Here is a 12,245-nt window from a genome sequence, read left to right as displayed (position 1 = left end):
TTATAAAAAAAATAATAATAATAATAATTTTTAAAAATTGCTCTATCCTCTGCAAGGTCACTGGGATGCTGGAACTTAATATTATGTTATATTTTATTACATTACATTACTTTACATTATATTATATTATATTATATTATATTATATTATATTATATTATATTATATTATATTATATTATTGAATTTTTGATAGCAACAAATCAACAGTTTGCAATACACATTAGAGTTAGAAAAGTAATGTGTTTTTATTTTATTTTATTTTAAAATAAAAATTAGAAAATAGACACTATACAATAAAGTTCACACAATATGCATACTGCATAAATAAATAAATATTATACTGACAGTTTTGAGTGTGAAAAAAATATTGTGGTTGTTCTTTGCTTTAATTATTTATACTGTATATTAATCTTTGTGGGTCAATGGTATAGAGACCCGCTGTTTGCACATGATATTTTAAATTGGTTTAAATCATTTTAGTGCAGATCTGAGTTTGTAAAAGTCATAAGGCATCTGAGTATAGGATATTTTTTGTTCTATTGGTTTTACCCGATTAACGAGATCATTATCTCTGCGAGTTACCATCTGCTGAGAAATATCACCTCAGCCCTGCGATGTTCGCAGAACCAAGCATAATTGGGCTGTTTACACTGTAAAAAACTGTGGACGGCCCACACATCTTCCTCTAATGACACCGCTCTCAAATCCTTGACCCTTCTCCAATTCAATTAAGGCTTTTCATCTTATGACTCATTTTATTCTCTCTCTCCTCTTCCTTTTCCAGTAACCTCGATACAGACAAGCTATCAGGTAGGTGTGGACTATTCCTTTAAATGATCATGGATAGAAAATAAAGATGGAAGAAGTGTTTCTTCAAGTGCAGTAATTAAAAAAGAAATGTACCTGTTGGAAACGGCTTCACACATTTCACATTCTCTGTAAGAATGAATCTTAAGTGTTTGTTATTACTTTGCAAGGTCATATTCTGTTAATATCTCCTCTGATTCTTTGAGTTATATAGCATCTCAACTATATTGAGAATCCGAATGTTTTGAATATTATCCGTCTTGAATAGTGTGCAAGATTAATGCGTCGTGATTTGTGTACTAAAGCTGGTGTATTATTTCAAAGGTGTTATACATTTTCTGGTGGATTTTTGAAGTGTGCATCCATGCATGTTGTGAGAGTAATACATTTTTAGTTAATTAGTTAAGCTAGTTTCTGATGCAAAACATTACGTAACCAAGCGGTCTGTAATATCAATGCATAAGATTATGACATGGCAAAAAAATTACTTCATTGCATTGTCTCCACAGAGATATTATTTTTATATATTAAAAAGAGTTGTTTTTTTGCTGCTGGATTTACGGTTTTAAGGCTTAAAACTGTTTATTATAGAATTCTCTGAGATCCCCGTGGAGAAACTGATTAAAAAGCACCAAGGCCGCTATAAAACTGTGTGCTGACTGTACATTTAGTACACAATATATAAATCTATGAATTGAGACGCAGTTGGTCTGAAGTAGCTCTCTCTCACTATTTTCAGTTTAATCTGACCATTTGCCCAGAAGGTTAATATTATCTCAGTAAACATGCATAAATGCACAGCTAAAAAAATCCACCGGAGAAAGAATATGACTCATGTTTTGTTTCTGACCTATAATTCATCCTCTTTCTCTTTCCAGATTACTTTTCTCAGCATCTTGGAGAATATCTGGATGTTCTGTCAGCGTTAGAGAAACTCAATGTCGCCGTCCTGAAGGCGATGGACAAGACGAAGGAGGTAAACTACCTAACTAAAACAGAAAACCTTTGCTTTGAATATTCAGAAAACATTCAGAAATAATGGGAACATTAGCAAAACGTTCGTAGAATTCGGATGAGGTCACATCATATCCAGGGTTATTATTGGTAACTAAAACTATTAAAAAATATTTTTTTAACTAAAATAAAGCTGCACTACAGTAAAATAAAATCTAAATATTAGATGAAAAACATGAACTAAATGAAAATTAAAAGTAATGCGTTTGCAACTAACTGAAATACATTGAAGCACTAAAATGAAACAAACCTGTAATATATGAAAAAAAAACATAACATAACAAATTAAAATGACAAAAGCATATAACAAAAATACTAAAAAATTAATATAAATTAAATTCAAAATTCAAAATATTAATAAAAACTAAAATAGCAAACAAATAATGCTAAAATAGCAATAACAGCACATCTGTTTTGTTGCACGGCACCATATTGTCAATGGCTTTAATATTTTGTTTATGCAAAGACAGTCAGACATTTTTAGGTATGAATTTTTCAGGAGGGCAACTATAAATGCAAACACTCAGAAATGATCCACTCTACTATTTCTGTCCGCCAGCGCTGATCTGCTCTGTGTCAAGGGCAGTAATTGTATCTGATCTCTGTCAGTGCAGGAGAAAGTGGGCCTTAATTTTGTTTTCAGACCGGTCGTTACTTGTCAAGATGTTTCCTGGATGCTCAGTAAACTCAGCGGAGGGTTTCTCCGTGCAGCAGCCGCTTACTCAGGATATTTCTGCATTGATGACGGAACCACTGCAGGATATTAAACACTGAAGGGGCTGTATCTCGCACCCAGCGCAATTGACTTTGTACACAGACGCATGTATCATTCCTGTTTTGCACCCGCGCACAGCGGACTTTTCCCTCCACAGAAGCACGTCGGTAAATTAGGTAATGAACTTGCGCTCCCGGGGCGGTTCAGCGAAAAGAGGAGGCGTGTTCCGGCGCAAACGTTCCCTGGTGCTATTTTGCAGTTTCAGAAAACAATTCCGCCACTGACCAGGAGAAACCTCGTCTAAAGTCGTTTAAGGGCGCATGCTTGGCCATAATCAATGTAGCGTGTGCACAACGCGCATGCACTTTGCTCATCTCATCTACACAGAAGCAGCAGTTCTCATTTTTAGAAAATCATACATAATTACAAGGAAAAATATTAACACACGAGGGAAATCATTGTTGTGTCCATGAAGATGTGAAAAAATAGGCATAAATCTAGCTTACACATTTACCCAAATTATCATACGCCTGTTTAACCGAAGCTAATCTGGGTGTGTTTCTCCATCCCCAATGTCACTTCTCTGTGTTTTACGGCCCTGACGAGAACGTCGGTCTCCTCGGCTGTGAACCGCTCCTGGCAAATCCGCCGTTATAATAGCAATCCGCCATGGAACAAGCGCGCCTGCTCTTAAAGGGAATGTGAGATGACGCTCTGATTGGTTTATTTCACGTTACGCCCAAACCACACCTATGAGTAATGAAGCTACTTCAGACCAACCCATTTTAGATTTGCGTAGGGCGCAAGAGTCATTTATCCCGCCGGTATAATAGCAACAGCGCCCGAGATCCGCCCACAAAGTTACTTGCATTTCGCGCTTGATACTTGCGTTTCAGATCGTTAAAATAGGGCCCAATGTCGTAAATGACGACTGATGCAGCAGGTAAAGAAAACGCTGCATGTGAGGTAATACAGTGAGCTTCTTCTTCTGCAGGAGTACCAGGGTTCATCGGTTCTGGGTCAGTTTGTGACCCGCTTCATGTTGAGGGAGACGTCCAGCCAGCTGCTGTCGCTCCAGATGTCTCTCCAGTGTGCGATGGAGGCCGTGGAGGCGCAAAGTAGCACCGCTCCGTGAGTTACACACACACACACTCATACACACTGTAAACGCAACACTTTTTTTTTCTGTCTTGCACTCCTAAAATTAAAGGAGTTCCTGACACTTTTACAGTTCAGAGAGGAAAACCTCTTCGAGAGAACCATGTTGTTTCAGGCTCTACTAGAACAGGTTTTCCTGCTTGAATGTTGATTACTCTCCTCATATTCTCCATTGTTGCGGCTCCTCTTTTCCCAGTCTGTCAGTAACGCTCTGTTTACTTCCTGTCTCTATGAAGCCCCTCCTTCTGAAAAGCACACTGTGCTCTGATTGGTCGACTGGAGCAGTGTGTTGTGATTGGTTGAGTGCTTCGAGTGTGTTTGGGAAATGCCCCGCCCCTTACCATAACCACCAGTTTCAACACACTACTAACTAACTCAACCAGGCCCCGCCCCTTTATTCTTCGAATTAATTATGTAAATGAGGAATATTGTGACGTGTTCGTTCCCGGAAGAAACTCAAGACTACAATGGAGGCGTTTCAGGAGTTCACTGACACTGATATAGAGAAGAACTATCTATCCATCCATCCATCAATCCCTTAATCTAATCTAATTTCTGAATTGAATCTAAAGGTTATATGATTTTTAATAAATGTCAGTTCAGTATAATTCTACTTTCTTACATACAAATTCCACCCCAATTAAATGTAGTACTTGATTTGCTTATAAGAACCTATTTTTATATTCCTATAATGTTTTAGAAGAACCTTGTATGTCTTTAGACATCATAAGAACGGTGGCATTATAGGATCCTTAAAAGAGTTCTTCTGAAACCTCTAGAAACCCATAAATAGTGTGATATGAAGATGGATCTGTGAGCCTGAGGTGAGATGCTTTGTATTATTAGGATGTAGCCTCTGCTCATCTCAGCATTTCATAAACGAGACAAGAGAAAGAGGGAGAAACCGATAAACAGAGTGCAGCAGAAGTAATAGTAATGTATTCTTCATGATGAAGCACATTTGTCTTGTTTATCCGTGGGGTGTTTTCTTCCTCACAAAGCATCTGTCACAGAAACACGCCGGTATTCTCAGAAGAGCTCGTAATGCGACGGAAACAACAGGAAAATGTTTGCATATGTTTTTGTTCGCTGTAATCGCTCAGTAAGTCAAAGAACATTTCTGCTGTTATTTCTCTCTGACTGTAATTCCCTTTTGTCGAACAGAAAAGCTCCATTAGGACCATTTCATAACACTGTATAGTTCAGCGTATACTCGCATGAGTTTATCGTAGTCCTGGTGAACGTCAGACTCATTTCTGGATGTTATAGCTTCAGGATTGCACAATTGCAACCAATAATGGTGACTGATATTAATATATAATAACAATAACTGATGTTTCTTCTGATTTTTGTTCTTGCTTAGCTGAACTTCAGATCCTTTATTCACTTAATCATTGTGTCATTTTTACAAACACATTTATGTTGTAAAATGCTATTTATTGCGAGTGTGGTATTGCTTATACTGCAGTTCAATAAACAAGAAGTTAATATAAAGTGACTTACATTTTAGATATAATATTACAAGTTATATCTGTTTTTGCTCCACTAATGACAATAGTTCCAAACGAAACCACAGCCGAACCATACCGTTTTTCGATCCTGAATGAATCAGCGTTCGTAACCATTCAGTGACTCGCTCATAAAGACTTGTTTCATTTCTGAATGATTCAGTCATTGTTGAAATAATTGGTTGAATGAATGATTCAATGACTCACTCATCAAGACTTATTCACTCATTAAGACTTTTTTCATTTCTGAATGATTCAATCATTGTTGAAAGAATTGGTTGAGTGAATGATTCAATGATTCACTCATCAAGACTTGTTTAGTTTCTGAATGATTCAGTCATTGTACAAATAATTGGTTGAATGAATGATTCAATGACTCACTCATTAAGACTTGTTTCATTTCTGAATGATTCAATCATTGTTGAAAGAATTGGTTGAGTGAATGATTCAATGACTCACTCATCAAGACTTGTTTCGTTTCTGAATGATTCAGTCATTGTTGAAATAATTGGTTGAATGAATAATTCAATGACTCACTCATCAAGACTTGTTTCATTTCTGAATGATTCAATTGTTGTTGAAAGAATTAGTTGAGTGAATGATTCAATGACTAACTCATCAAGACTTGTTTAGTTTCTGAATGATTCAATCATTGTTGAAAGAATTGGTTGAGTGAATGATTCAATGACTCACTCATCAAGACTTGTTTAGTTTCTGAATGATTCAGTCATTGTGCAAATAATTGGTTGAATGAATGATTCAATGACTCACTCATCAAGACTTGTTTAGTTTCTGAATGATTCAATCGTTGTTGAAAGAATTGGTTGAATGAATGATTCAGTGACTTACTCATAAAGACTTATTCACTCATAAAGACAATTTGTTACTGAATGTATCAGTGTTGCTGAGCGAATCGGTTGAATGAATCAGACTATTAATTCAACATTCAGTAATGCAGTCACTTGTGTAAAGCACTATATCAGGCCTTTTGTCCAGTCCCGATGTAAAGATAGTCTAAAGTTCTGTAATATTTGTAAGTTATATAATTTGTTTTGTAGAAATGTTTTTCGTTATGTTTAAATAATACGAATAATACATTTTGTAATTGTGTTTGGCGCTGTTCGTTTCTCGATGCGCAGCTGATCTCATGAATTAATCAGCTCAAGAGTTCTCAAAGCTTCAGGCCATGTCCACACTAATACGTTTTCGTTTGAAAACGCATCTTTTTCTCTCCGTTTTGGCCTTCCGTCCACACTGAGACGGCGTTTTTATTAAGGAAAACGAAGCTTTTTGAAAACGCACTCCAAAGCGTATACATTTGAAAACGCCGTTTTTGCGTTGTAGTGTGGACTGTGAAACCGGAGAGATTTAAAAACGATGACGTAATTTTAGTCATGTGACGCATATTGTACCAATAGGTATTCACGTTTATACCAGTATTGTGCCTGTTATGTGCTATTCACTTTCACACTATTGCTAAAAATATTCTACATTGCACACTCTTCATATCACAGTCCTGCAAAGATGACAGAATTTACTCACATTTGCTGTCCTGCGGTAATACATGAGAACAGTCGCGTTTTAGACCAAACATATGGTGTCTGCGTGCGACCTGGACGCATCAGTGAATGGTGAGATATTTTACTAAATAAAATTATCCTGTCAGAAGAATTGCGCGATAACTTTATTATTTATTTTTCCATCTGAATCATATCAGTGAGCGTTTGTGGGGTTTTACACATGCGCAGTAAAGGTGAATTTAGCGTTTTCAGGCGTTTTTCAAAAGTTTCTCATCCACACTGAAACGTCCGAAAACGCTTGAAAACGCTAGTGTGGACGGAGAGCGTTTATAAACGAAAACGCCGTTTTCAAATGTATCCGGATTAATGTAGACGTAGCCTAAGTTTCATTCTGAGAATCAATACACATGCAGATGATCTCCAGCTAAACACACAGCCCGTTCAGAAATCTCTAGCGTTTTCCACACGTTTTTGGGTCTGTGGTCAGTTACATCAGATATATGTGCATCTGATGATAATAGCAGAAGTGGGTCAACAACAGCCTTGAGAGAGACTTCTGACTCATGTGAACATATGTGGGTAACGTCAGCAGGGTTACAACATTGACGAGGTTATTCACATTCAATGTTATTCGCTTATGCTCATCAACTATTGGCAGTGAACGCGGACGCACAGATGCTGTGTTCTTGCAGCTGTGCTTTGTCAAATCTGCCATCCACTCACTGTCTTCTGCTGGATATTCACTGAAAACAACACCATCTGAATGCTTCTAGTTTTAAAGTCCCTCTGTGGTGAAAACCAAGCTTTTAATGCCGTCTATGTGGAGTTTTTAATCTGCTTTAAGACAAACCATGTGTAAATTCATAAGTCGACAGCATTGCTAAGTGTTTTTGCTCCTTAAAACTGCAGTGAACCAAAGACAGTCTCAAAAACACGCTTTGAAATCGCTGGTGTTTCTGACGTCACAAACTACCTTGTAACCAATCAGATCAACGAGTGATCGTCAACCAGTGGATCTCTGAGCTGAGTGAGTGAGTGGAGGCGGGGCTCATTTGCATATTCATAGAACCGCGTATACTAAATGAGGCAAGGGTGTCGAGTTACATTCAAGATATTGTTGTGGGATGTGTCTCCAATGTGTTTAGTTTAGGACAGCTCAGTGTGTGTGTGTGAATGAGAGTGAGTGAGTGCGCGTGTCCGAGGCGCGCCCCTCCCCCGTCTGATCCCCGCGAAGCAGCGGATGAGAGTGTGTGAGAGTGACACGGTGACCAGTACAGGTAGTTAGCGAGTCCATGTGCAGTGTATTTCAGTGCAGCTAGAAAAATAAAGCACCTAAACTCTTCGGCAAGACGGCCTCTTTGTTTTTATATGCTACCATCACACTAAACAGCGTGAAGTTTAGGGAGTTAACCCCGGGAGGAGAACTTCCGGCCCTGGAGAAGACGGATCTCCCCTGTGTCTCCCAACCACGGTTAGGAAACAGAAACAGGAAAGGTTAACACTGGCGACCACGAAGGGACATTCACGTTGTTAAACTGGTGAGCAATGAAAATAAAAGGACAATAAAAAGTAAAGCCGAGTGACTGTAATACAACTGTAATAGTGGCGTGGCTAAACTAATATAACATGGCGGCCGCTCGTTATCCCTCCGATGTTTACGGACGAGAAACTAACTACTCAAACCCGTTCATGTCGCTAACCAATGTTGAGGACAACAGTCAAGGTACTGTGAAAGCTTATGAACGCAAGGCTGAGAGAAAACACGAACATTATAACCCATTCCTGTGTGATGAAAGTTGCACTAACACACTTGCAAATGGAGAAGATCTGTTCGCGCCGTTCGACAGCCCCGCCCATTTTTCGCCCACAAATCCCTTTTGCAGAGGCAACAGTCAAAGCCACGGCTCCGTGGGAAGGCCAGACATGCACATTTTCACATATCCCGCTCCAGACATGCCATTTAAGGGGCACTATGAAGTTACAAATCCCTTTGCCAATGCTCACATGGGAAGTTTTGTACAAAGCACACCAGCTATATCCAAACCTGAAGCCGTTACGCTTCCTATGCCCTATTCTTTTATTAATCCCGACATGACTGTGAAACATGGACATTTCCCACTGCGCCAGCCCTGTCCCTCATCTCCAACACATAAGAGCCGCTCTGCGTCCCGTCAGCCTCCTCTGTCGGACAGTGATGAGGACTATAACCCCAAAGAGAGAGTCCCCACTCTCCGTCCCGGCCAGTACGACGGCAGCACACCGTGGAGAGAGTTTCTGCACAGGTTTGAGAGCTGCGCAGAGGCAAATCACTGGTCAGTCAAAACAATGGCCATTCAGCTGAAATTCTGCCTCACCGGAGCTGCAGGCGCCATCGTCCACAGAAACCCTCGTTCGTCCAAATGGGACTACCGCCGCCTGCTGGAGGAACTCGAAATTGCTTATGGCCCTTCTTCAGATCATGCAGCGGCTGTAGCAGTAGAGCTGAGGCAAAGAGTGCGTAAATCTGGTGAGGCGCTTCATGTGTTCAGAGATGACATTTATGGAAAAGTAGCTATAGCTTATGGTGATTGGTCAGAGGCTGAGCAAGACGCTATAGCTGTTGAAGTTTTCACAAACGGCCTGGGGGATGCAGAGCTAGTTCAAAGACTATTAGAAAAACGTCCAGCTACATTAGCCAAAGCTTACGAGATAGCTCACCGTCATGACACTACCAAGAGAGCTGCTTCCTATGTCACCAGCATCATGCAGCCAGGGGCCCGCAACCTCACTGAACGCAGGCCCCGGGCTGCTGTTGTCAGAGAAAGAGACAAAAATGAGACTGTGACTACCACTACCTCTGCAGTTAGCCCATCACTCAATCACTTTGTCCCACGCACATCTGCAAAAACACTAAAGCAGCACAAGAACTTTAAAAAGGGTGACATTCGCTGCTATAACTGTAATGGTTGGGGTCACAAACAGAGCCAGTGCTCGTCCCCTCAAAGAAATACAAAGACTTTCTTTTCAAGCGCCGCCAAAGAAAGCCCGCTGACCACTGTGTTCCACCTTAAAAGCCAGCATCGTGAAATGAACATTCACATGCGCATATCTGAGCTGGAGGTATGTGCAGTCCTGGACAGTGGAGCGCGGAGGAGCGTGCTGCCCCTTCACCAATACAACGCCATTCACCAAGACGTGAGACCACCGCTTCAGTCATCCACCGTAGAGACTTTGCTCGGGGTGGGACCAGGAGACGTGCCAGTGCTCGGTGAGGCCAAGATACCGGTCAGTATCAACAACCGTCAAGTTGAAGTGGACTTCCTTGTAGCGGATATAGAGGGCAATGAGGTGCTGCTTGGCCATCCTTTCCTCACCCAAGCTGAGGCCCGCCTTGATTTCGGTAGGCACCGCATAATTCTGTTTGGGGAAGAAGTGCCCTACTTTCACCCAGAAACTGTTCCAAAGTCACACGCTGTAAGAGTGGCCAGAACTGTTGTGGTTGAAGCGGGACAAGAGTACCTTGTCAAGGGCAACGTGCACTTTTGCAGAGAAGCTCAGGGAGACATGATGCTTAGCCCCACCAAAGGCTTCGTTGAAAAGCACAAAGTACTCATTGCCAGAGCCCTAGTCAATGCACAGCCCACCAACATCGTTCCATTACGCCTCTTTAACCCTGGCAATAAGGCTGTGACTATTAAAGAAGGTGCCATTGCAGGCCTCCTCCAGCCAGCTGAAGCTCTGCCCTTGGCCAGTGTCCCCACAGCGGCAGACTTTCCAGCCAGCCCCCCTGCAGTCCCAGAGCACCTCCAGGAGCTCTATTCCCAGAGTTCCACTGACTTTAATGACAATGAAAAACTTGAACTATCTAACCTGTTGTGTGCCTATGAAAGTGTCTTTTCCAGGGGACCTGGTGATCTGGGCCGGACCAGTCTTGTGCAGCATGACATCATAACCCGGCCGGGACCTCCAGTGAAGCAGCCTCCTCGTCGCATGGCTGGGGAAAAGCAGCGAAGTGCAGAACGGCAGATCAGTGAGGGCCTCCAGAGCGGCATCGCCACACGCAGCCACAGCAGTTGGGCCTCACCGATCGTTATGGTGCGTAAAAAGGATGGGACTTATCGCCTTTGTATAGACTACAGGGCACTTAACAACCACACCATCACCGATGCGTACCCGCTACCCCGCATCCAAGACACGCTGGATACTCTCGCCACCGCCAAATGGTTCAGTACTTTGGATCTTGCTGCAGGTTATTGGCAAGTTGAGCTAACACCAAGGGCCCGCCGTGCAGCCGCCTTTTGCACCCGCAATGGGCTATTTGAATGGAACGTTATGCCGTTCGGCTTATGTAATGCGCCGGCGACGTTCCAACGCCTTATGGACCGTGTCCTTGCCGGCATGCAGTGGGAGACCTGCCTCGTCTATCTGGACGACATCATCGTGCTGGCCAAGGATGTGCCTGAGATGCTGCAGCGACTGAGCCAAGTGTTCCAGAGACTCAAACAGGCAAATCTCAAACTGAAACCAGCCAAATGCTGCCTGTTCCGCCGTCAAGTTGTCTATCTAGGTCATATTGTGTCCGAGCACGGTGTGGCCACTGACCCCAATAAAGTCAACAAAGTCCAAGCTTGGCCCACTCCCACATCAGTCCAAGAGGTCAGACGTTTCATTGGCCTCGCCTCCTACTATCGCAGGTTTGTGAAAAACTTTGCCTCCATTGCCGAACCGTTACATAACCTGACAAAGAAGAATGCACACTTCCAGTGGCACGCTGAACACCAAGCCGCCTTCGACACGCTCAAGCACCACCTCATCACAGCCCCTGTCTTAGGCTATCCACTGGACCATGGTGAAATGATCCTGGACACCGATGCCAGCGACTCAGGTATCGGCGCTGTTCTGTCGCAAATGCAGGGTGGCACAGAACGGGTGTTGGCGTACGGTAGCCGTAAACTAGCCAAAACTGAACAGAACTATTGCACTACGAGACGGGAGCTGCTAGCCATTGTCGATTTCACATCCCATTTTCGGCAATACCTACTTGGAAGGCCTTTCAAGGTACGAACCGACCACAGCAGCTTGCGCTGGCTCACGCGAATGAAAGAGCCGGAAGGTCAGTTAGCCCGGTGGCTTGAGAAGCTAGCGGAGTACGAGTTCGAGATCATCCATCGCCCAGGTCGCTTGCACACAAATGCTGACAGTCTCTCCCGCAGGCCCTGCCGCCAGTCCTGTCCTTGTAATCTGCAGGACCCTTCCTCGCAGCGGAGAACCACAAGTCACCAAGCAATTCAGTGTGATTTGGACTCTGACACCAGCTCCCTATTGCTGAGTCCGGTGGGGGTAAGCGCTGTCAATGTTACCAACACAGACACTTTAAAACAAACAGAGATTATTTATGTGACAAACACAAACGAGACCAGACTGTTTCTTGGCTGGACTATGGAGGAGTTGCGCCAGGCTCAAGCTGCTGATACAGACATTGCACCAATCAGAGCTTGGTTAGAGGTCAGCAGTGAGCGGCCCCCGTGGGTCACAGTCTCCCC

At 42.5% G+C, this 12,245-nt stretch overlaps 1 protein-coding gene across 1 annotated transcript in view; it reads left to right on the top strand.

The window, feature by feature from the left end:
* Positions 1–12,245, top strand: part of necab3 (N-terminal EF-hand calcium binding protein 3) — a gene marked incomplete at both ends in the record, with an annotated part of 46,922 nt that overhangs the window by 24,911 nt on the left and 9,766 nt on the right. The window contains 3 exons of the mRNA XM_081380901.1: positions 786–811; positions 1,687–1,784; positions 3,532–3,668. Of these exons, the coding sequence (XP_081237027.1) occupies positions 786–811; positions 1,687–1,784; positions 3,532–3,668 (261 nt within the window). The remainder of the gene's footprint in view (positions 1–785; positions 812–1,686; positions 1,785–3,531; positions 3,669–12,245) is intronic.

The sequence above is a fragment of the Scardinius erythrophthalmus genome (assembly GCF_964197995.2).
Source record: "Scardinius erythrophthalmus genome assembly, chromosome: 12".
Lineage (NCBI taxonomy): Eukaryota > Metazoa > Chordata > Actinopteri > Cypriniformes > Leuciscidae > Scardinius > Scardinius erythrophthalmus.
Note: the sequence above shows the minus strand (reverse complement) of the source record. Positions and strands in the feature narration are given on the sequence as shown.